General features: G+C 32.0%; 1 protein-coding gene across 3 annotated transcripts in view; it reads left to right on the forward strand.

Annotated features, from left to right (window-relative positions):
• The window catches only part of LOC114342595 (protein Shroom), a 582,613-nt gene extending 560,245 nt beyond the window's left edge, over positions 1–22,368 (forward strand). For all 3 annotated transcript variants that reach the window (XM_050659441.1, XM_050659440.1, XM_050659439.1), the window contains 2 exons: positions 17,018–17,284; positions 21,973–22,368. In XM_050659441.1, the coding sequence (XP_050515398.1) occupies positions 17,018–17,284; positions 21,973–22,233 (528 nt within the window). In that variant the 3' untranslated portion in view covers positions 22,234–22,368. The remainder of the gene's footprint in view (positions 1–17,017; positions 17,285–21,972) is intronic.
• Positions 22,369–22,583: the final 215 nt, after the last annotated feature.

The raw sequence follows: 22,583 nt of genomic DNA on the forward strand, positions 1-22,583 counted from the left end.
CGTCATCGTTGACGTACTTAAATAGCAACACTGTTATTTTGATAGCTATTTAGATAGGGCGTGTAAAGTTATACATAACTGCAAAATATCAAATTTTATTTACTACCATTTACAAGATAATAAAAAATAAAGTTATGTCTGTAATTTGGAATTAATTTAATAGTTAAAATACTAAATGTTTTTTTTTAAATGCTCAGACCTGTCGATTAGTATTTTAAATCGAATTTTTTTACATACAATAAAAATGTATACAGGGTGTCCCAATTTAGAGATTTAAAATTATGTTTTATTATCTTGTAAATGGTAGCGAATAAAAAATTGATATATTGCAGTTATGTATAACTTTACACACTCTATCAAAATAGCTATCAAAATAACAGTGTTGCCATTGAAAAAATCAACGATGACGTCATATCTCTTAATTGGGACACCCTGTATACATTATTATTGTATGTAAAAAATTTCGATTTGAAATACTAATGGACAGTTGTGAGCATTTTTCAAAAAAACAATTAGTATTTGAACTATTGAATTTATTCCAAATTACAGACATAATTTTGTTATTTTTTATTATCTTGTAAATGGTAGGGAATAAAAATTTGATATTTTGCAGTTATGTATAACTTTACACACCCTATTAAATTAGCTATTAAAATGACAGTGTTGCCATTTAAGAAAATCAACGCTGACGTCATATTTCTTAATTGGGACACCCTCTATACATTATTATTGTATGTAAAAAATTTCGATTTGAAATACTAATCGACAGATCTGAGAATTTTTCAAAAAAAAAACAATTAGTATTCGAGCTATTGAATTTATTTTAAATTACAGACTCACTCTGTATAAATTACTATATAAAAAAGAAAATTTTTAATAAAACTGCGACTTTTACTCTATAAATTTGTTTAGAGTTGCAGTAATTTGAATCTTTTAATTGACTATTTTTAACAAATCATTAACATGCCTTAAAACCCCCTCTGTGGCTCAGTGGTAAGAACTCCTACCTTTTAATCGAAAGGTCCGAATGGTCGAGAGCTCGAATCTCACCAGGGTCAGACATTTTTTGTTTATTATAAATTAATAAACGAAAATAGTTTCTGTCCTTGTGGAATCGGTACTCACCGGAGGGACCGCAGACGTTCGGGTACAATTAGCGTCTCTTTGCAAAGATAATGACGTCGACTTTGCAAAGTAACAAGACTCTTACTCAACACACACACTACACATGACACTAGGTACCTAACTGCAAAAATTCACCATACCTACCATGCCAATGACCATTAGTTGTCAAGGCATTAGCTAAATAAAAAAACATGCCTTAAATTAAAAATACATGTGAAAACGTTATGAAATTATTATAAAAAAAAAAACATTAATTTTTTTATTTTCAAATAAGTACAGTCTTTTACATTTATAATTGTGCACCTAAAACACGGTAAAAAATTAAATTAAATGTTTTTTTTTGTTTAAACAAATTAAATTGTTTATTATAATTTACGAATCAACTGACCCCATATTTGTAAAGCACGCTAAAAGTACATACAAATTAAAAAAACATTAAAATCCATTGGTTGGTTCCCAAGATACAAAAAACTGTAGGATTTTGAAGTTGATATTTCAAAGGTCGCACGGATTTTATGCTTCTACTTCGTCCGTTGCAAGCGGGTCGCGTTTGTACTTCATTTTTGAAGGTTTAGTGACGACTCCCTTGAAGAGAAAATAAAACCAAATTTTTTTTATGAATACTTCGTGTCTTTGAAAGCGAAAGAGCGCTATTTTCTATCCTTATTTATTATAAACAAATTAGCTGTGAATTTTTAAAAGAATGGTGCTAACTTTGGCCCTAATTGACCTAGGCTAACTTATTTTTTCTAAAGTTCGTGTAATAAGGCCATCTTTTAGAATGTGTGAAAAAAATGTGTACCGGCCATAACAAGAAATTTATTCAAATTGTTTATAAGGAAAAATTGACGAGACTTGCATAATTATTTATTACTAATAAATGCATTGTTTATTAACTTTTTTTAAACAACTTTGAAAGATTAGCTTATCGACTCTTGAAAGGTAAAATGTATTATAATACGCCACTTTTTGTAAAATAGACTTTATATACCACTAGATTCAGTGAATTTTTCTACGTATGTATAAAGGGGATTTAGGCTGTTTGAACTACTTTTTTGGCGTATTAAACATTTTATTTTTGGGATGGTTTTGAAAACAGCTATTTCTTATGCGCCAAATTTTAATACAAAAATGTTATCAGTCGTATAATACACCCACCACGTTTGATTCTAGCAAATAAGTCAATTTTACTTTCGCCGTGTTAGTCATTTCATATGGCAGAATATTCTTGCATAGTGGTGGTTAAAACAGTTTTGTTTACATCAGTTACGGGTACAGGTGGCGTATTATACATTTTATGTGTTTAAAATAATATCAAGCGTGCTACATTTTCCACTTCGAAGACGGTCTTTCCAAAGATAGAAACTATTTCCAAACAAAATTTCAAACATAACATCAACACAGAAGTAAAGACATGGTTTATTAATATTTTGCGAAAAACACTCATAAAAATATAAATTCGTTGTGTCTGATAAGTAAATAACAATTTTTTTAAATTCTGACCACCTACGGAAACTCGATTTTATGGTAGGTATATGTACATGTACATGTGTGAGCCAAAATGTCCGCGGCAAATGAGAAATGTTTTATTATAAATCTCTTAGAAATATTTCTTCCTCATAAAAGTTGGTGCTTAAGAGAATTTCAATTTTGACAATAAAACATTTAATTTTTATACACATAGTATTCTCATAATAAACTCAAAGTTTAAAATATTGAAAGATTTACAACACAAAAATTAGAGATTGTCATAATAGTATATTATGCAACAAGCATTTAATGATGGTCATTATGAAGCGAGTATGAGGGATACGAAACGAGCCGCCTAGCGGCGAGTTTTGTATAGAGTATGAGCTTCATAATGATAATTAAATGCAAGATGTATACACGATTTTTTCTATGATCATTCACAACAAAAAATATGTGAGACGGGGGTTGTGAATTGCATAGTGTAGAATTCCTTCCCTTTTGTCTTCACTGCAGCATCCATTTGGCTTGCAAATTGTAGAAGCCTTGGAGGTGTCACCAGGGAAATGTACCAATAAGTTTTCAATTTAAAAATCTTTTAGTAATATTTTTAATATTTTTCCAATATTATTAATGTTGCTATTAGGATTGAAAAACTTTATCTTTCAATTGCCAGATGACGCTAGTCACCTAATCCATTCACCTCAGTTGCAGTGTGGGACTAATATATGTCGAAAAATTTACTGGATTAGAGAAAAGCAACCTATGCATTCTCTGAAGAGCCTCTAACAAGAGGTGAAATCGTCGATAAGAGTGCTGGTTGCGCTCTCTAATCTAAGTAAAAATTAAGACATTTTTGGCCTCGTATTGCAACTGAATAAAAATGGTATACATTTTTATTTCAAAAAATATGAGTTTGAATGCTTCATGTATTTTGAAGCCAAGATGAAGACTCCATTATGGTTTAAATACGCTTTATTCTTGTAACATCGACTTATTGTCGCTCTCGATGTAGCCGAAATGGCTAATTTTTTATATTGGTAGGGTCATTCGACCTACCTCAGTAGCTAGTTTCAACTACTTTGGATCTGGAGCTTTAACCTGATGATGGACTGATTAGTCCGAAAACGTTTGTTTTTATTGTACTAGTGATGTACCCACTTTGAGTCCAACTTGGATCTATTTTAGAAAATTTTAAATAAATTATATACCTAATTCCAAGGGAATTATAACTTCCTTAGTAATATTTTCTAGTGACTTGAAGTATTTCTTTTTATTTTTTAATGTAAAATGTCTAGAATATCTAGTAATTATGCAATAAATATAATAAAATAATATTAGAATTTAAACAGAGAATCACGTATATTCTTGTAATTTTCCCAAAAGACACTTCTAATCACTCATAAGATAAAAAATATACTGTAAAACATTTCACCTTCTCATAAAATTACTCATATTTGGTAAATTAGCCGTTTTCAGTTACCTGGTTATATACCGCATTATACTTATAATACATTTCTCCTGATTGCATTCAAGAATCACTTTGTATAATGCATCATTAATTTTAAAACTAGATAATATTTCTTTTAGAAATTTATACCATGAAAGCATTCTACTATAAAACATTTATATTCCTGAGATTTGTCAAGATAGTAAGCTTACAACAAAAATTATAATTTTTTTTTTATAAAATTTCAAACTTTAAACGGTTCTCCTGTAAAATTCGTAATTGGCGTATTAGCAGTTTTAACTTTCAAGCGTCGTTATGATCTTTCATTTGACACCTGCAGAATGGTTTTAACATTCTGTCTTTCTGACTTATGTTATTGCAAAAAAAGCTCTCTTGGATAAACAATTTGAATAAAATTTAAGCAAGTAAATGAATCGCTTCGAAATTATTGTCACATATTACGCACCAAAGAAACCTCATTTGACAAAACTTTCAAAGCTGTGCACTATTTTTTACAATAGTTATTGCAAAATTAATTTTTTTGCAATTTAGACCTTTTTTCTCAATTATATTAACAATAAATAAGTATATCAACCTTTGTAACACGTCATTTTAAAGCTTTTTCCATGCTCTCGAAGATGTTTGTACTAAAGTAACCACAAGGTCCACTGTTTTCCATTGATTTGAAAAAAAAAAGGAAAAAATGCCGTTTTTGACATTAAACTGTTTATAAATAAAAATGGCCGCCAGATCCTACGCAGAAAATAGTTACAATTTGTTCTCATAGATATTACCTGTCGAAAAAACGCTTCAGTACTCTGGCTGTTCGAGTGTCACGAACAGGGTATATTTTTGTCTTAAGTCTTTGTCTGGCCTAAGAGGATCTCCAGCACGATCGTCGAACCGAATAAAGAACATGACTGGTTACTCATTCTCCGAATCAAAGCAACACGCACAGGAGAGATATAATTGGACAGAAATAGTCAAACAAATTGCATGCCGCCACTACATCCTTATGAATGAGAAAAGATAAGGGAAGAGGATCCTATAATGACTAACAATGAGTATAGTCCTGTTGATTTTGTTTTTTTTTTTGAGACATATGTCTCATCCGACTGACTATTACTGCATATTTTTTTCGCATACCTGTCTACAAACAGAGGATTTTCCTTGAGCACTTTTTTACATAATATTTTTCAAGATTTGGATTATTTAACCTTCGGATGACCAAGCGGGGGAAATTGTGACCCCAGCGTATGTTTTTCTTTAATAAATTCAAAAGTATTTATCATATCCTCATATTTTGAAATAAAAAAAATTCCCTATATTTTACGAATAAAAAATATATTCTGAAGTTTATGTTTAGTAAAATACCGTCTATTATGTTTAATTCCAAGTAGTTTTACGATAATGACGTCGACTTCGCAAAGTAACAAGACACTTACTCAACATACACACTACACGTGACACTAATACTCATGATGTGACTGGCTGAATGACATAAAGTCCATGCCATAAAAAAAATATAAATTAAAAAAAAAACTTTATTTTTTGTTAATTGTCATTTCCCCCCCCCCCCCTTGGTCATCCTTGTAACAAAAAAAGGTTGGTCATCGGAAGGTTAATCATTATTTGCTCCAGGATTTTTCTTCACAGCGTCTTTTTTTGTTGTCTACATTACAAACGCTTATAGTAAGAGTCTTATAGTAAAACTTTTTTCGAGGTATTTTCGGGGCGATTTATCGTTAACATGGTTTTATTTATATATTTCAAATATACTGATGCTAAACCTGATTTGTATGTATAGTCTTTACTTCACTTCGTACTCCTAAAATTTTTTACACCATTATAATATTATCACATCATTAAACCATTCAAAATTTTTGTTTGTTTTGTTTTTCCTTGGTAACTACTGTGAATATTTTGTATTTGACGTAATTCATATAGACAAGGCCAAAACGGCGGGTTCATTGGAAAAAATATTTCCATGAGATTTTTTTGCATAAGAATAAGGTTCAAGAAGTCGCCCACGCGAAAAGTGATCCAATTTTTTTTGAACAATTTTTATTTGTTCAAATTGAAAAAATCAATATTTTCGGCCCGGGCCAATTTTTTTTAGGGTTTTTGGACCATTCTGGACAAAAAATATCTCTTATAATTTTTCTCTAAATTTGATCGTTTTCGAGTTATAAGTATGGCGATTTTCAAGGCTTAATAACTCGGTTAAAAGATATTATCATGAAAGTCAGAAAGTGACTAAATCAAAGTTTAAAGCCCCCCCCCCCCTACAAGATCCTGAAGAAATTTCTGTCATTATTTTATTACTAAGCTGTTATTTTTACGTAATAATAATGAGCGCCATGCACGTACTAGGTGGCCGTCAATTGTGAGTTCGAAAGAGATGCCATTCCGGCAGTCCAATCGTGCATCTTACTCGCACTCACATTTACAGCCGCGTCAATACGATCTTACCGCTCATTATTATTACTTAAAAATAATAGCTTAGTAATAAAATAATGACAAAAATTTGTTCAGAATCTTGTAGCAGGGGCTTTAAACTTTGATTTAGTCACTTTCTGACATTCATAATAATGGCTTTTAAGCGATAGAATAGAATAGAAATATGCTTTATTGCCATGAAAAATTTTACAATTTTATCGACAAAGCTTATAAATAGTCAAAAGAACAAAACAGTAACAATCCACTTTACTAAAATTACATAAATCGTCAATATATTTAAATAATAATAATAATGAAGTTAAAACAGAAATAATCAATTGCAAAAATTTAAATAAATTGCAGATGCATAGTGTACCTAATAATTAATAAAAAATGATTAAAAGTTAAGAAGTTAAGCTGCTGCATATGACACCCAAATATAGATAAAAAAATAATAAAAATACTACTCGTGCAAAGGGTACTGTAATTTCTTAGTTATTGACTAAAAAATCTTCTGAATAATATGGTCTTTCAGACAGGCAGGCTTTTGTCAGTTTACGGAATTTGTGGAAAGATGGTGCAGATTTTAGTTGTAGGGGGAGATGGTTGTACATTTTTTTTGCGGAATATAATATCGACTTCTTTACTAACTCCGAGGACGGGGTCGGCAAATAGACGTCAAACGTAGAATTTCTCGTGAAGTAGTCATGATAGGTCTTGGTGGAAAGACATGTAGATGTTTACGAATTAAGCAAACAGTTTCTAAAATATACAAAGATGGAAGGGTTAAAATTCCGTGATCTTTGAAATAACTTCTGCAATGTGTTGTTCTTCTGAGGCCAAACAGATATCTTATTGCTCTTTTTTGTAATTTGAAAATAACATCGAATTGGGCAGCTGTACCAGAATCCCAAAAAGGAAGACCATAACGAAGATGTGACTCGAACAAAGAAAAATATGTTATTTTGGAAGATGCTAAATTGAGTTCATTCGAAACAGATCTTATAGCATAGCAAGCTGAAGAGAGTTTCTTCCGTAACAAATCGATATGGAGGGACCATTTAAGGTTGCTGTCTAAAAAAATACCAAGAAATTTTACAGAATCAACGGTACTGATCTGGCTGTTATTAAGAGGTAAGGGTTGAAGAGCTCCTTTATAAGACAATGCTACTGTTTTATCTACGTTAAACGAGAGTAAATTTGAGTCAGACCAGGTTTTTATTGTAAGTAGATCAGAAGTTATAGTAGCATGAAGAGTTGCAATATTTGAGTTGCTCCAAGTGATACTGGTATTATCAGCAAAAAGAAAGATTTTTCCATTGATTTTTAAATTAGTGATGTCATTAATAAAGATAAGGAAAAGTAGAGGACCCAATACTGAACCTTGAAGTACCCCACATACAATGTTTTTGAGACTAGAGTCTGTATCATTTGCTCTAACCAGTTGTTTCCTATCATCCAAGTAAGATTGGAACCAATCTAAAGAAATGCCTCGAATTCCGTAGAAATTTAGTTTTTTTATCAAAATGTTGTGATTTACACAATCAAAAGCTTTGGCGTAGTCACAAAAAACGGTGGCAGTGCGAAGATTATTGTTCAGTGCTTGATAAACCTCATGTAGTACAGAAAACATGGCATCAGTGGTGCATTTATTACTTACAAAGCCGAACTGATTTTGTGATAAAATGTTGTTTTCAACTAGAAAGGACATAAGTCGGGCTTTTATGAGTCTCAATAATTTTGGAGAGTACCGGTAGTAGTGCAATAGGTCTATAATTGCAGGTATTAGATATTTCACCACCCTTATGAAGAGGAATAATGATGGGTGTCTTCAGGCACTCTGGAAATTTACCTTTCTCAAAAGAATCATTAATTTGTGAGATGAGGACTTCTAACACATTTTCTGGAAGATTAGAAAACATTTTTATCGATAGACCATCAGTACTACAGGAAGATTTGCTTTTGATACTATTGATTGTTTGGATCAGTTCAGATTCATCGACTGGTTTTATAAAGAATGAATTCGAGACCTTTCTTGAATTAGGGAGATAGGAAATGGGATCTTGTTGTGGCAAAATAGTTGATGTAATATTTTTACTCACATTAACAAAGTATTCATTTAGATTTTCAGGGTCTGGAATGGAAAATGTTTGAGCAGTGCGGGTTTTATTTCGAAGTTCGTTTATTATGCACCAAGTTTCTTTTGCAACACTTTTGGAGCTTCCCAGACGGTTCTGGTAGTAGACTTTTTTAGCTGATTTTATAAGTTTAAGATAGGTTGCCCTGTACTTGGTGATATATTCAGCGATACAGACGTTGGTAGTAAATTTCTTGATATAGAGAAGAGAACGCATATTCTTGGAAGATATTCGGATACCTTTAGTAGTCCAGGGTTTGTGATTTATTAAGCCTTAAAAATCGCCATTTTTCGTTTTTTTCAATTTTAAATTGCTTATAACTCGAAAACGATCTACTTTAGAGAAAAACTATAACAGATCTTTTTTGTCCAGATGGTCCAAAAAGTCTAAAAAAAATCCAAAAAGTAACGGTCGAATCCATCAATTATTTAAAAAAAATTTGTCCGGGCCAAAAATATTGGTTTTTGCAATTTGAACAAAAAAAACCCATTCAAGATTAAAAAAAAATGTTCAAAAAAATTTGGACCACTTTTTGCGTGGGCGACTTCTTGAACCTAATTCTAGGATGTCTCACGAATGTGATGATGCAAAAAAAAATCTCATGGGAATATTTTTTCCAGCGAACCCGCCGTTTTCGCCTTGTCTAATAATCTTTATATGCAGATATCTGAACTCTATTTCTGGTTGCTTTTAGTTATCTTGTATTGTTTTCCGGTTATTCGCAATGTAAGTATATAGTAATTCGTTCACCCTAATTACTCTTCTTTCAGAAAAAAAATAATGTTTTAGTATTTATAATATAAAACTAAAACATATTATATCTAACTAAATGTAAAGAAATCTTATTTTTTTGGAAAAAAAGCTTATATTAAATTTTACTTTTGTTATTTATGCCAGCCAACTACGCATTTACTGTATTTTCGCAAGCCAGATATATTGTCTGTCAGCTCTTTTAAACTTTTAGTTTCTTGTCCATTACATATTTAAAGGTATTACGATTACCTTGGTGCAAAACGTAGATATTTCTGTAACATGCGATTTCTTATAAATATGTAGTTGACAGATCTTTCTTGAATTATTCAATTGGGTTACTGGCGCAGTTTCGAGTGTAATTTTCAGGGTCAACTCCGAATTGCATGAAAATTTGGATTCAGGTTCTACTTACCCTCCACTTCAAAGTTGAACACGTTTTTCGACAAAAAAACACGTTTTCAGGCGGTTTTTCGCTAATGACTCAAAAAGTACGTATTTTATCAAAAAATGTGTTCTTAGCAAAAATGTAGCATATAAAAAACAAAAAAATGGGCCTTGATTAAGTCCATAGACCCAGCAAAAGCAAAGTTGTAGGTCATGAAAAATACGTCATTATTTTTCAAATTCCAAATCGAATATTTCAACGTGAAATAACCAAAAAATTACGCACTTTTTGGGAAAAATCCATTGAAACTTTTTTAAAGTGTTTAAAAAAAGCTTTATTTTTATTTTTTTACAAAAAATTTTTATAGCATCAAAACTAAGGGATATACGCCCAAAATAAAGTTGGCCTCCTTTTGTTGGTAAAAAAATCGTGAAAATCTCCCCCTATCTAGCACCCCAAATAAAATTAATCATTACCGTTTTACCATTTACTTTATACATATATGTATTGTTTATACGATCTGAAAGATTGACCGGTTCGAAGTGCTTATTTTTGAAAAAAAATTGGTTTTATCATAAAAAATTTTCTTTAATTTCGGAAAAATGTTCTTTTTTCAAAATAACTCAAAAAGAATTAGTGATACCATAAATCTCAAAGAGACAAAAAAATGTAGGTTTTCCTTTTATAAATATGCTAGTTTCATTTTGTTTTTGTGTAAGACAAAAATTGGTTAAGATATGGCTGTTTACAGTTTGCATACTCTCGTGGTTAGTGCCTCGTTTAAGCCCTTTCAGCTGTAACCCTTTCCAAAATAAGCACTTTGAACCAGTGAAACTAACAGGTCATATATAAAATATATAAGTAAAGTAAAATTGTTTGTAAAGCGATAACGACCAATTTCATTTGGGGTGCTAAATAAGGGGAGATTTTCAAGATTTTTTTTTTTACCAAAAAAGGGGCCAACTTTATTTTGAGCATAATTGGCTTAGTTTTGATGTTAAAAACTTTTGTAAAAAATAAAAATAAAGCTTTTTTTAAACACTTAAACAAATTTTTAATAGGTGTTCCCGAAAAGTGCTTTATTTTTTGGTTGTTTCACGTAAAAATATTCGATTTGAAATTTGACGAATAAGAACGTATTTTTTATGAGCTACAGCTTTGTTTTTGTTGGGTCTATAGACACGAATTTTGTCGTTTTTTATATGCTACATTTTTGCGAAGAATATTTTTTTCGATAAAATAATTACCTTTTCAGTTATTTGCGAAAAACCGTGTGAGAATGTAGTTTTTTTGTTGAAGAATAAACATTTTCAATCGCAGATAACCGCGAATAATCGCGAAAAGTATTAACTCTGTTAAAAACTCTATACAACGAAAGTTGCTTAGAATTAGTCAATTTATCCATTTCCGTACTTATTTTAAACGATCGTTTTTTCACCCCCGAGAAGGGGTGAATGTCACCCCCCAAGTAAAAGCAACCAACGGCACATGTTCAACTTTGAAGTGGAGGGTAAGTAGAACCTAAATCCAAATTTTCATGCAATTTGAAGTTGACCCTGAAGATTACAGAGTATCGCCGTATTTCCCGTTCATTTACTGGACTATACATGATTCCTTATCCAATCTTTCTGTCGAAATTGTTACTTGTGAAGTAATATTTTATACATCACTACCATTTTAACTTCGCTGGTTTGTTTCCGTTTTTTATCATTCTAATACTTTTTCTGTTCCGTGACTGGTTCTCGATCTTTTCCGAATCACTCAGATCTAAGTCAGAAAATTTCATGTTTTTGTTGTGTTGTTCTACGGTGTCATACTCGAGCAAAGCAAGCAAAAGTTCAAAGAGCATTTCCTGAATTGTAGATTCCTAAAACATGGTTCATAACTATTAGGCTATTGATTATATTCAAAATAAGATAGCTAAAAGGAACTTCAACGTTAACGGGGTTTTATTATTTCATATGGTCAATGGACATCTATATATGAAAAAACCGCGGAGTGCTACCATTTAAAGGGGTGCGTTTTTGAGAAATGGGTGAATTAGTCCCTGGGCATAGGTTACATTAGGGTGAGTTCTATGCACTTTTGGTACAAACATACCTACATAAAAATTGTTCCTGGTTAAATTTACTATCTACATATCACTTTTTAAAGTCAATGATACTTTTTTTTTACAAAAGTATATTCAAAAGAAAAAGCACAAAGAAACCCAAAAGAAAAAAATTTTGTTTTTTGTCCCATAACTTTTGTCCACGAGGATATAGGTATAGACACTGCTTTACAAAAAAAATCTACATATTTCTTCTTTAAAATGTTGTTTAGTAGAGGTAATTAGGATTTATAGTTTTCGAAATATGATTTTTCAAAGTTCGCCACTCACAGCAATTTTAGGCAATTTTCCTTGTTATTTCGCAAATATTCTTCTGTAACTTTTTTCTACGTAACTTTAGGTATATGCAATGTTACACGTAATAGGAATAGAAAAATCAATTACCTTTCAAACGGTCTACTGTATAACGTTGTACGACTTTTTCTTTTCGAAAGAGATTATGGTTTTTCAAGGTTTTATACTTTTAACTATTTTTTATATAATAATTTTTTAATATAATATAAAAATAAAATAATATTATTATATATTATTATATTGTATATAGTATATATAATATATTATATATTATATAATACTAATATAAAAAAATATTATTTTTTACATTTTTTACGATTATTTTTGAAATTTCTCATTATAACTTTTTTCTTCTACATTTAGGTATATAATATATTATATAATAAAAAATCTTATTTTGTTTACTTTTAAATGGTGTATTACAAAAAATTCTAGAATTATTTTTTAATAAGATATCATTTTTCAAAATGTAATAAGTACTTGCAACGATTTTTGATTTTAGGATTATTTTTAAATTTCTCATTATAACTTTTTTTTCTTTTACATGAATATACTATAATATTGCTCAATAAAGAGGGCTTATTTTCTGTTCTTTAAAATGGTGTATCATCTATATTTAAATAAAAGAAACCGAGTGATTCTTTGATATTTTTTTACCTGTATTATTTAAAATTATTTCTTTTACAAAAATTACATAAACATTAGTCTTAGAAAACATCACTTTAGTTAAAATTATTTAAACGTTGACATTTAAAAAATTTTCAAAATCAAAGTCCATCTCTTCGTTAGCATTAGCTTCAATATCTTCCTCTGACACCTCAGTTATCTTAGAGTTCCCACAATTACTACCCATGCACATGCACCCTTTGCAGAATATTGAACAACTAATTCCTATCTTCCTACAACCGCAGTTTTTTGTACATCCTTTGGTACATTTACATGCTATTTTTTCAAGCAAAGCTTGTGGTGCCGGAGCCTTGACAGTAAATATTGGAATTAATCCTTATTTTGAAGTTTGCCCGGCCGAGTCAAGTGGATCCAAAGTATTACCTATAAAAAATAAGATTAAATCATAACACACAATCACATAAAAAAGTTGTAATGCGAAACTTAAAAAATAATCCTAAAATCAAAAATCGTTGCAAGTACTTATTACATTTTGAAAAACCATATCTTATTCAAAAATAATCCTAGAATTATTTATAATACACCATTTCAAAGTAAACAGAATAAGCTTTCTTTTTTATTATATAATATATACCTAAATGTAGAAAAAAAAAGTTATAATGAGAAATTTAAAAAATAATCGTAAAAAATATAAAACTCGTTAAAAGTATAAAATCTTGAAAAAAATAACCACTTTAAAAGAAGTCGTACAACATTATACAGTAGAACATTTTAAAGGTAATTGATTTCTATTCCTCTTACATGTACCATTGCATATGCCTAAAGTTGCGTAGAAAAAAATTACAGAACAATATTTGCGAAATAACAAGGAAAATTGCCCAAAATTGCTGTGAGTGGCAAACTTTGAAAAATCATATTTCGAAAACTGTAAATCCCAATGACCTCTATCAAACATCATTTTAAAGAGATAATATGTAAGTTTTTTTTCTGTGAAGCAATGTCTTGACCTTTATCCCCGTGGACAAAAGTTATGCGACAAAAAACAAAATTTCTTTCTTTTGGGTTTCTTTGTGATTTTTCTTTTGAATATATTTTTGTAAAAAAAAGTATCTTTGACTTTAAAAAGTTATATTTAGATAGGAAATTTAACCAGGAACAATTTTTATGTAGACGTGTTTGTACCAATAGTGCATAGAACTCACCCTAATGTAACGTGTGCCCAGGGACTAATTCACCCATTTCTCAAAAACGCACCACTTCAAATGGTAGCACTCCGCGGTTTTTTCATATATAGGGATTCATTGACCATATGAAATAATAAAACCCCGTTAACGTTGTAGTTCCTTTCTATAGTACATAATCAATAGCCTATATGTTTTATTGAACAAAGGTTCAATACTTCTGTCATAAATATAATGAGAGGACCTCCGCGAAATATCGCTTACTCCGGTTGATCATTCAGGGCAAAATCGAAGGAAACTCTGGGTTGGAAGAATACAACTGTGCTGGCTGCGTAACATTAGACAATCGACATGTCGAACGGTCGAGCAATTGTTTCATATAGTTGCCGACCGAGAAACATTTCATCAGCTTGATCAGATTTCATCAGTCGTTAATACGACGATAGCCAAACGCTTGAAAACAAGCACGGCACACAGAGAAGAAAGAAGAAGAAAACAATTAAACTTAATTCTAATGAGCATCGCATTGTTTTTATTTAATTTATTGGCTTTGGTAAAGACCAATTAGCCAGGACCAACGCATTAGACCCATTGAAAATGCTATGTGGAATATATCGTCGGTTCCCTGCGAAAAGTCACTACAGTATTTCTCATGATCATCTTTCAGTGCGTCACAGTTTCTCGATTTCTTTCTAACACATTAAATTGTATGTGACAGAAAAAAGGCACGTCGGTGATTACATTTCGTCGGTGACATTTTTATAACATTTATTCTAGTTATTCTAGTTGTCGATAGATGGCGCCATAATAAAAAAATATTTTTTTTAATTAGATAATAATATTACAAATATAATCTGTATAATTTATAAGACTATACAAATCAAAGAAAATACCATTTTATAAATGCAAGAAACACTTTCGATTTGTTTTTATTCCAGATTGAAAATAAAATGTGACAACTAAAATGTCATGTTAGAATAAATGTCATAAATGTGTATTATCACGGACTTACCCTTTTTCCTATCATTTGTTACGCACTGAAAAATGATCATGAGAAATACTGTATACTCGGTTCGCTAAACTCAGACGCAACTGGCTAGATTTTAGTCCGTAATTTTTTTGTTTTTTGCCAATTTTGCAAAAATTGTCAAAATTACTAACAATTTAATAATTATTAACTATTTAGTAATGATTTTTTGCCAATTTTACCAAAATTGGCAAAATGACTTACTAAAATCACTAGCCAATTGTGTCTGAGTTTAGCGAACGGACTATAACTGACATTTTACTGTTTTCGAGATACATTAATTTGAAGTAATATAAGGGAAATAATGAGTGTTATGTATAATCCGAGAGTACTTAGTAATACGTCTGATTTTTGGCAAAAAAAAGCAGTTAGTGATTTTTCCCAAATACTAAACAGAGCTTATATGCTAGTAATGATTTATTAAAAATAAAGACAATATTATTATTATATTTATTATAGTTATAACAAGTTAAAATGAGTTGTTATTCTGAGAAGGCTTCTTCATCATCGTCTTCTTCATCAACGGCTGGTTCCTGTGTTAAATTCGGTACATTCGCTGTTGCTAAGGAAGCATACCAGGCATGAAGTTCCTGAGGTATTACTTCTTTCTTGCAAAGTTGTAACAAATCCTTTTTTTTAATGAACTGATCGGAATAGGGTGCTGATATGCTTTCTTAATTTCGGTAACATAGGGTTGACGACCTTTTCCGCACTTACATTGAGTTTGACGTAAGGTCCAATGTACCCATATCTAAACTTTCTTCTTCTTCAGGTGCCATCTCCGCTACGGAGGTTGGCAATCATCATAGCTATTTTAATTTTTGAGGCAGTAACTCTAAATAGTTGTTTTGAGCTGCATCCAAACCACTCTCTCAGGTTCTTCAGCCATGAAATTCGTCTTCTGCCGATGCTTCTTCTGCCATCTATCGTTCCCTGCATTATGAGTCGCAGGATGCCATACTTCTCGCCCCGCATCTAAACTTTATAACTGCATAAATTGTAAATATACAGTTTACGGCTGAATTATAATAAAGATACATTTCCTGAGGGTATCTGAAGAACAGCTTGCATATTAAATGTTGCTGACATAAATGTAGCATCTTATTGTGACCTAATTTTGTCATTGGCTTTTGCCTCATAGGCTGCTTCTTTTCGTTGAATATGCTTAAAGCGCTGTTCCAGCTCTTCTGTTAGTTCTGCTAATTTTGCCTCAGAAACTTTATTACACAAAGGTCACTGGTCTTTCTTTGGTACAAAAAATAACAAATTGTACGATTCACAAAAAACTTTTCGGTATACTGAATGACCCACTGGAACTTAATTTTTTCTTCACATAATGTAGTATAGAGTGAGTAAATTTTGCGAATAGATAACTTAGAGTCCAAGTAGTGTCTCTTTGTACTTTTCCTACAGTAGTGCGACTCCATTGAAGGAAACATATTAATATGTTCTTTGACAAAGTCAATATGCGACTTTGGTTTTATCTTTTGTAGAGAACACTATTGTGGCAAAAGTCACTCACTGCCATTAGTGATTTTTTAACATACAATATTCCCTATAATTGATTATATTATAAAACATTGATCTTATTGGAAAAAGTCGTTAACTCCGTTAGTGAATTTTACCAGTTTTATATTTTTGTTACATGTCATATAATGATTAATACCAATTTTAAATTACTATGTTCCGTTCAGTTTTGCAGTTAGTGACTTCTACAGATGAACAAACTGCCCACAGTAGACCACTAGATGTAGTTAAGTAAATTTCACACAAAATGTCAGTTAGTGACTTTTCGCAGGGATACGACGATATTACATATTTATGAAAATGAACAGCATAGTGTGTAATTTTTCAAATACCTAATAAATCAGTTTAAAAATTTAAAATTGCATTAACTAAGTTTAATTTTTTTAACAAAAACTACCTTCGTTTGTGTCTATTTTCTTATACTCAACTCTTCGTAAAAGTTTACTTTGTTAAATTTAATAGTTTTATTATGCTCTAAGATTTGTCATTTTTAGGAGGAATTAATAAATCGACTAGAGAAGAAAATTGAAGTGCTTCGTACTGAAGAGTTGATAATCCAGGACGAGTGTAAGATTAATGATGATTTGGGAGAGGACGTTGAAAAATATATAAACATGGTTGCAAGACCTCATGAAGCAGCAAAATTTAGATTGCATGTAGAAGAAATAGGAAAAATTACGAATCTTTTACTAAGCCTTTCGAGTAGATTAGCTAAAACAGAAAATGTTTTAATGGAAATGTCAGAAAATGACCTAGAACGGGTAAGCATTTCTAAAAGTATGTATTCGTGAATCAATAGATGTGCTTCGCCGTCTCGTCTGCACAAAAATATTAAATCTTAAAGTCTCGTCTTAAAATATAATGTATACTTTTTATGAAAGGGTTTTAAAATTATTTACCTAAAATATTAGAGACTGTAGAATAGGGAACTTGCACATAATTTTAAATTCGAAAAGAATCCTATAAGTATAAATGACAAGAGAACATAATTTAAAATATATAGCAAAGAAAAAAAAGTTGTTTATGTTTTTCGTTTGGCCCTTGAAAAGATTAAAATAGGGTGAAAATTCATATTATAGCAGCCAGTTCAAAACGCGTCCTCATTGGTCGTGATGTCATAAAGTTAAAAATGTTCAAATTCCGCGCCATTAATTCATTACGTGTGATATTCATTTACGTGTTGTAGTCATTTTATGGTGTATCTCAGTTGTATAAATCTTTAGGTAGTGCTATGAACTATACACTTCCTAATATTGGAGTGTTGTTGTTAAGATTTTATTTTTAAATGACCGAAGAGGTTTTTTCTAAAGGACAGTCTAATAACTTAGCCATTATGAATATATGCAATGTACATTTACCAGAATATACCAAAAGTTCTATTTTCTTGTTGTTCAAAATACACTTGATTTATTAAAAAAACTGTTAAGCAGACAACAGACATTAAATACTTACATTTAAATTATTTTCACATACGTGAAGACCTTGAGAATGAACTAAAATGTCTTTAATGTCCTTTCAACATGCATGTAACCATTTTATTAAACGCCGTTTCCTATCGACTGGTAATCTAATAAATATTTTATTGGGGATTTTAATGATTGTACTTTAACACAATGGTACTAAACAAACTTATAGTATTTGCTTTTATTTTCCATAGTAAACACACTCACAATTGATGTATCCGAGATGTATCCGAGATGAAAATAATAAAATACTAGTTCACGAAGAGGACGTCAAAAAGAAATGGAGAAAGTACTTTGACAGCTTATTAAATGAAGAATTTAACAGACAGCCTGTGGAGTCAACGGAGACAGTAGCAGCAATGGTCACTAAAATAACAAACGAGGAAGTGGCTCAAGCGCTTCAAAAAATAAAGAAAGGAAAAGCGGTAGGACCAGATGATATTCCTGGGGAAGAATGGAAAGCATTGGGAGAGACAGGAACAAGGTGGCTAACAGGTTTATTTAATAGAATTATGGAAGTTGGACAAATGCTAGACCAATGGAGAAGCAGTATACTAGTACCTGTCTACAAAAACAAGGGAGATATACAGCAGTGTACAAACTACAGGGCTATAAATCTGCTTAGCCACACCATGAAAATATGGGAAAGAGTAATTAATTGATAGACGGATACGTGAAGAGACCGACATATCCGAGAATCAATTTGGATTTATGCAGGGCAGATCAACAACAGACGCAATTTTCATTATAAGGCAGTTGATGGAAAAATACCGGAGTACAGAAACAAACGCTCATATTGTATTCATTGATCTGGAGAAAGCATATAATAGAGTTCCTCGAGAGATTCTGTGGTGGGCACTCAATAAGAAAGGAGTCCCTGGTGAATATGTAAAGATTGTGAGGGATGTGTATGAGGGAGTAACGACTAGTGTTAGGACAGGTGTGGGAGAGACTGATAAATTTCATGTGACAGTAGGATTGCACCAAGGCTCCGTGCTTAGTCCGTATTTATTCTCATTAGTTTTGGACCAGATAACAGCGAAACTACAGGGTAACATTCCATGGTGCTTAGTGTATGCTGATGATGTCGTGTTAGTAGGAAATAGTGAAAGATACTTAGAACAAAAACTTTAACAGTGGACACGAGCTCTGGAGGAAAAAGGTTTAAAATTTAGTAGGACAAAGACAGAGTATTTGGAATGTTCATTTAAATATGGAGTTACTACAAATAAAATGGTATCTTTGGATGGTGAACTGATTGTAAAAAGCAATAGTTTTAAGTACCTGGGATCGGTATTACAGAGTAATGGAGAAATAGATGGAGATGCATGCAGTAGAATTAGGGCTGGATGGATGAAGTGGAAGGAAGCGAGTGGTGTGTTGTGTGACAGAAAAGTTCCAATGAAGCTGAAAGGAAAATTCTATAAAACGGCCATAAGACCGGCCATGATGTACGGAACTGAATGTTGGGCAGTGAAAAAGAAAGAGGAACAACGAATGCATGTGGCGGAGATGAGAATGCTTAGATGGATGAGTGGAGTGACAAGAAAGGATAAAATTACAAATGAGTATATTAGGGGAAGTCTAGGTGTTGCACCAATTGATGCCAAAATGAGAGAGCATAGGTTGAGATGTTTTGGTCATGTTCAACGTCGAGACGTTAATCATCCAATACGAAGAGTAGCTGAAGTGCAGATTCCTGGAAGGAGTAGGAGAGGAAGACCAAAGAAGGGGATGAGTGAGAAACACACTCACAATTCAATACTGTCTCTTCAAAAACTGTATCTAACTCCATCATCATTCTCTTTGCCTTATCCCTATGCGGGGTCGGCTTCCCTAATTGCATTTCTCCACACAATTCCATCCTGGGTCATATCAATGTCAATCCCCTTTACCAACATGCCCTGCCTTATTGTCTCCCCCCAGGTCTTCTTTGGTCTTCCTCTCCTAATCCTCCCAGGAATCTGCACTTCAGCTATTCTTCGTATTGGGTGATTAACGTCTCGACGTTGAACATGACCAAACCATCGTAACCTATGCTCTCTCATTTTGACATCAATTGGTGCCACACCTAGACTTCCCCTAATATACTCATTTCTAATTTTATCCTTCTTTGTCACTCCACTCGTCCATCTAAGCATTCTCATTTCCGCCACATGCATTCGTTGTTCCTCTTTCTTCTTCAGTGCCCAACATTCAGTTCCGTACATCATAGCCGGTCTTATGGCTGTTTTATAGAATTTTCCCTTCAGCTTCATTGGAATTTTTCTGTCACACAACACACCACTCGCTTCTTTCCACTTCATCTGTCCAGCCCTAATTCTACTGTGTGCGTCTCCATCTATTTCTCCATTACTCTGTAATACCGATCCCAGGTACTTAAAACTATTGCTTTTTACAATCAGTTCACCATCCAAAGATACCATTTTATTTGTAGTAACTCCATCTTTAAATGAACATTCCAAATACTCTGTTTTTGTCCTACTAAGTTTTAAACCTTTTTCTCCACTGTTCCAGTATTTGTTCTAAGTCTCTTTCACTATTTCCTACTAACACGACATCATCAGCATACATTAAGCACCATGGAATGTTACCCTGTAGTGTCGCTGTTATCTGGTCCAAAACTAATGAGAATAAATACGGAATAAGCACAGATCTTTGGTGCAATCCTAATTTCACATGAAATTTATCAGTCTCTCCCACACCTGTCCTAACACTAGTCGTTACTCCCTCATACATATCCCTTACAATCTTTACATATTCACCAGGGACTCCTTTCTTATTGAGTGCCCACCACAGAATCTCTCGACGAACTCTATCATATGCTTTCTGAAGATCAATGAATACCATATGAGCGTTTGTTTCTTTACTCCTGCATTTTTCCATCAACTGCCTTATAATGAAAATTGCATCTGTTGTTGATCTGCCCTGCATAAAGCCAAATTGATTCTCGGATATTTAAGTCTCTTCACGTATCCGTCTATCAATTACTCTTTCCCATATTTTCATGGTGTGGCTAAGCAGTTTTATAGCCCTGTAGTTTGTACAGTGTATACTTGTTTTTGTAAACAGGTACCAGTATACTGATTCTCCATTCGTCTGGCATTTGTCCAACTTCCATAATTCTATTAAATAGACCTGCTAGCCACCTTGTTCCTGTCTCTCCCAATGCTCTCCGCTTTTCCTTTCTTTATTTTTTGAAGCGCTTGAGCCACTTCTTCGTTTGTTATTTTGGTGACCATTGCTGCTACTGTCTCCGTTGACTCTACAGACTTTCTATCAAATTCTTCATTTAATAAGCTGTCAAAGTACTTTCTCCATCTCTTTTTGACATCTCTTTCGCGAACTAGTATTTTATTATTTTCATCTCGAATACATCTAATCTGATTAAAATCTTTTGCTTTCTTTGCTCTCTGTTTGGCTATTTTATATATCTTCGTTTCGCCTTCCCTGGCATCAAGTTGATCGTATAGGCTTGAATACGCTTCTGCTTTGGCTTTTGCTACTGCTACTACCGCTTCTTTTTTCGCCACCATATAGTTTTGAATATCTGTGTCGGATCTGGTTTCTTGCCACTTTTTATATAATTTTCTCTTCTCTTTTATTTTTCCTTGTACTTCGTTTGACCACCACCAAGTCACTTTATCCTCAAACTTTTTTCCTGACGTTTTCCCAAGTATTTCAATAGCAGTCTCTCTAATACTACTGGCCATTGTTCTCCAAATTGTATTAGCGCTTCCTTTCATGTTCCAACATATTTTTTCTACTATTCTTCTCCTGAATAGACCTTCTTTCTCATCTTTTAGCATCCACCACTTGATTTTTTGTGGTCCTCTCCGATATTTTTGTTTAGTTTCGCTTTTTACTTCTACAAAAACTGTATCTAACTCCAATATATACAAAATGGTATATACTTTTATATGAGACAGGAGAAATGTCATTACAATACAGAAGATATATAATTACAAATTATTTTTCTTTTGTAGACAATTTTGGAAGCCAAGCGTGATAAACTCATGGATCAGTTGCAAGAAGCTAAAAAGTTGAAGGAGAGTATTGATCGAAGAGGTGTCAACGTTTCAAATATTCTTAACAAATATTTGAATTCCGTGAAGTATGCGGACTATGACCATTTCATTAATATGAAAACGAAATTATTAGTGGACTCTAAAGAAACATCAGATAGAATCAAATTAGGAGAAGAGCAGCTGTTAGCCCTTAAAGAGGCTAATGTAATTACAGACTGATATATAAAAATCTGTATTAAGTTTAAAAATAATGCTTATTTGTAAATATTTTACTATTCGAATTTTATCGAATGCCTAGTCCGGTGATGTTTTTTTTAATTGTTGTAAGAACTTCGAATATACTCTACGAAAATATTGTTTTTATTTAATTATTATTTATTGAATTTATAAAATGATGTTAATTGGACCCTATTTAAAAGTTCATTGGCTGTATTATGTTGCCCTTATGCTGTTAGATTTGTATTTTTACTTGATTTTATATGTATATTGATACGGGCACTTTCGTATATATCCAAGTTGTTTGTACCCTTTATGTGGTCAAACTGAGTCATGACTTAGGTGTTTACTTC

The sequence above is a fragment of the Diabrotica virgifera genome, chromosome 8 (genome assembly GCF_917563875.1).
Source record: "Diabrotica virgifera virgifera chromosome 8, PGI_DIABVI_V3a".
Classification (NCBI taxonomy): domain Eukaryota; kingdom Metazoa; phylum Arthropoda; class Insecta; order Coleoptera; family Chrysomelidae; genus Diabrotica; species Diabrotica virgifera.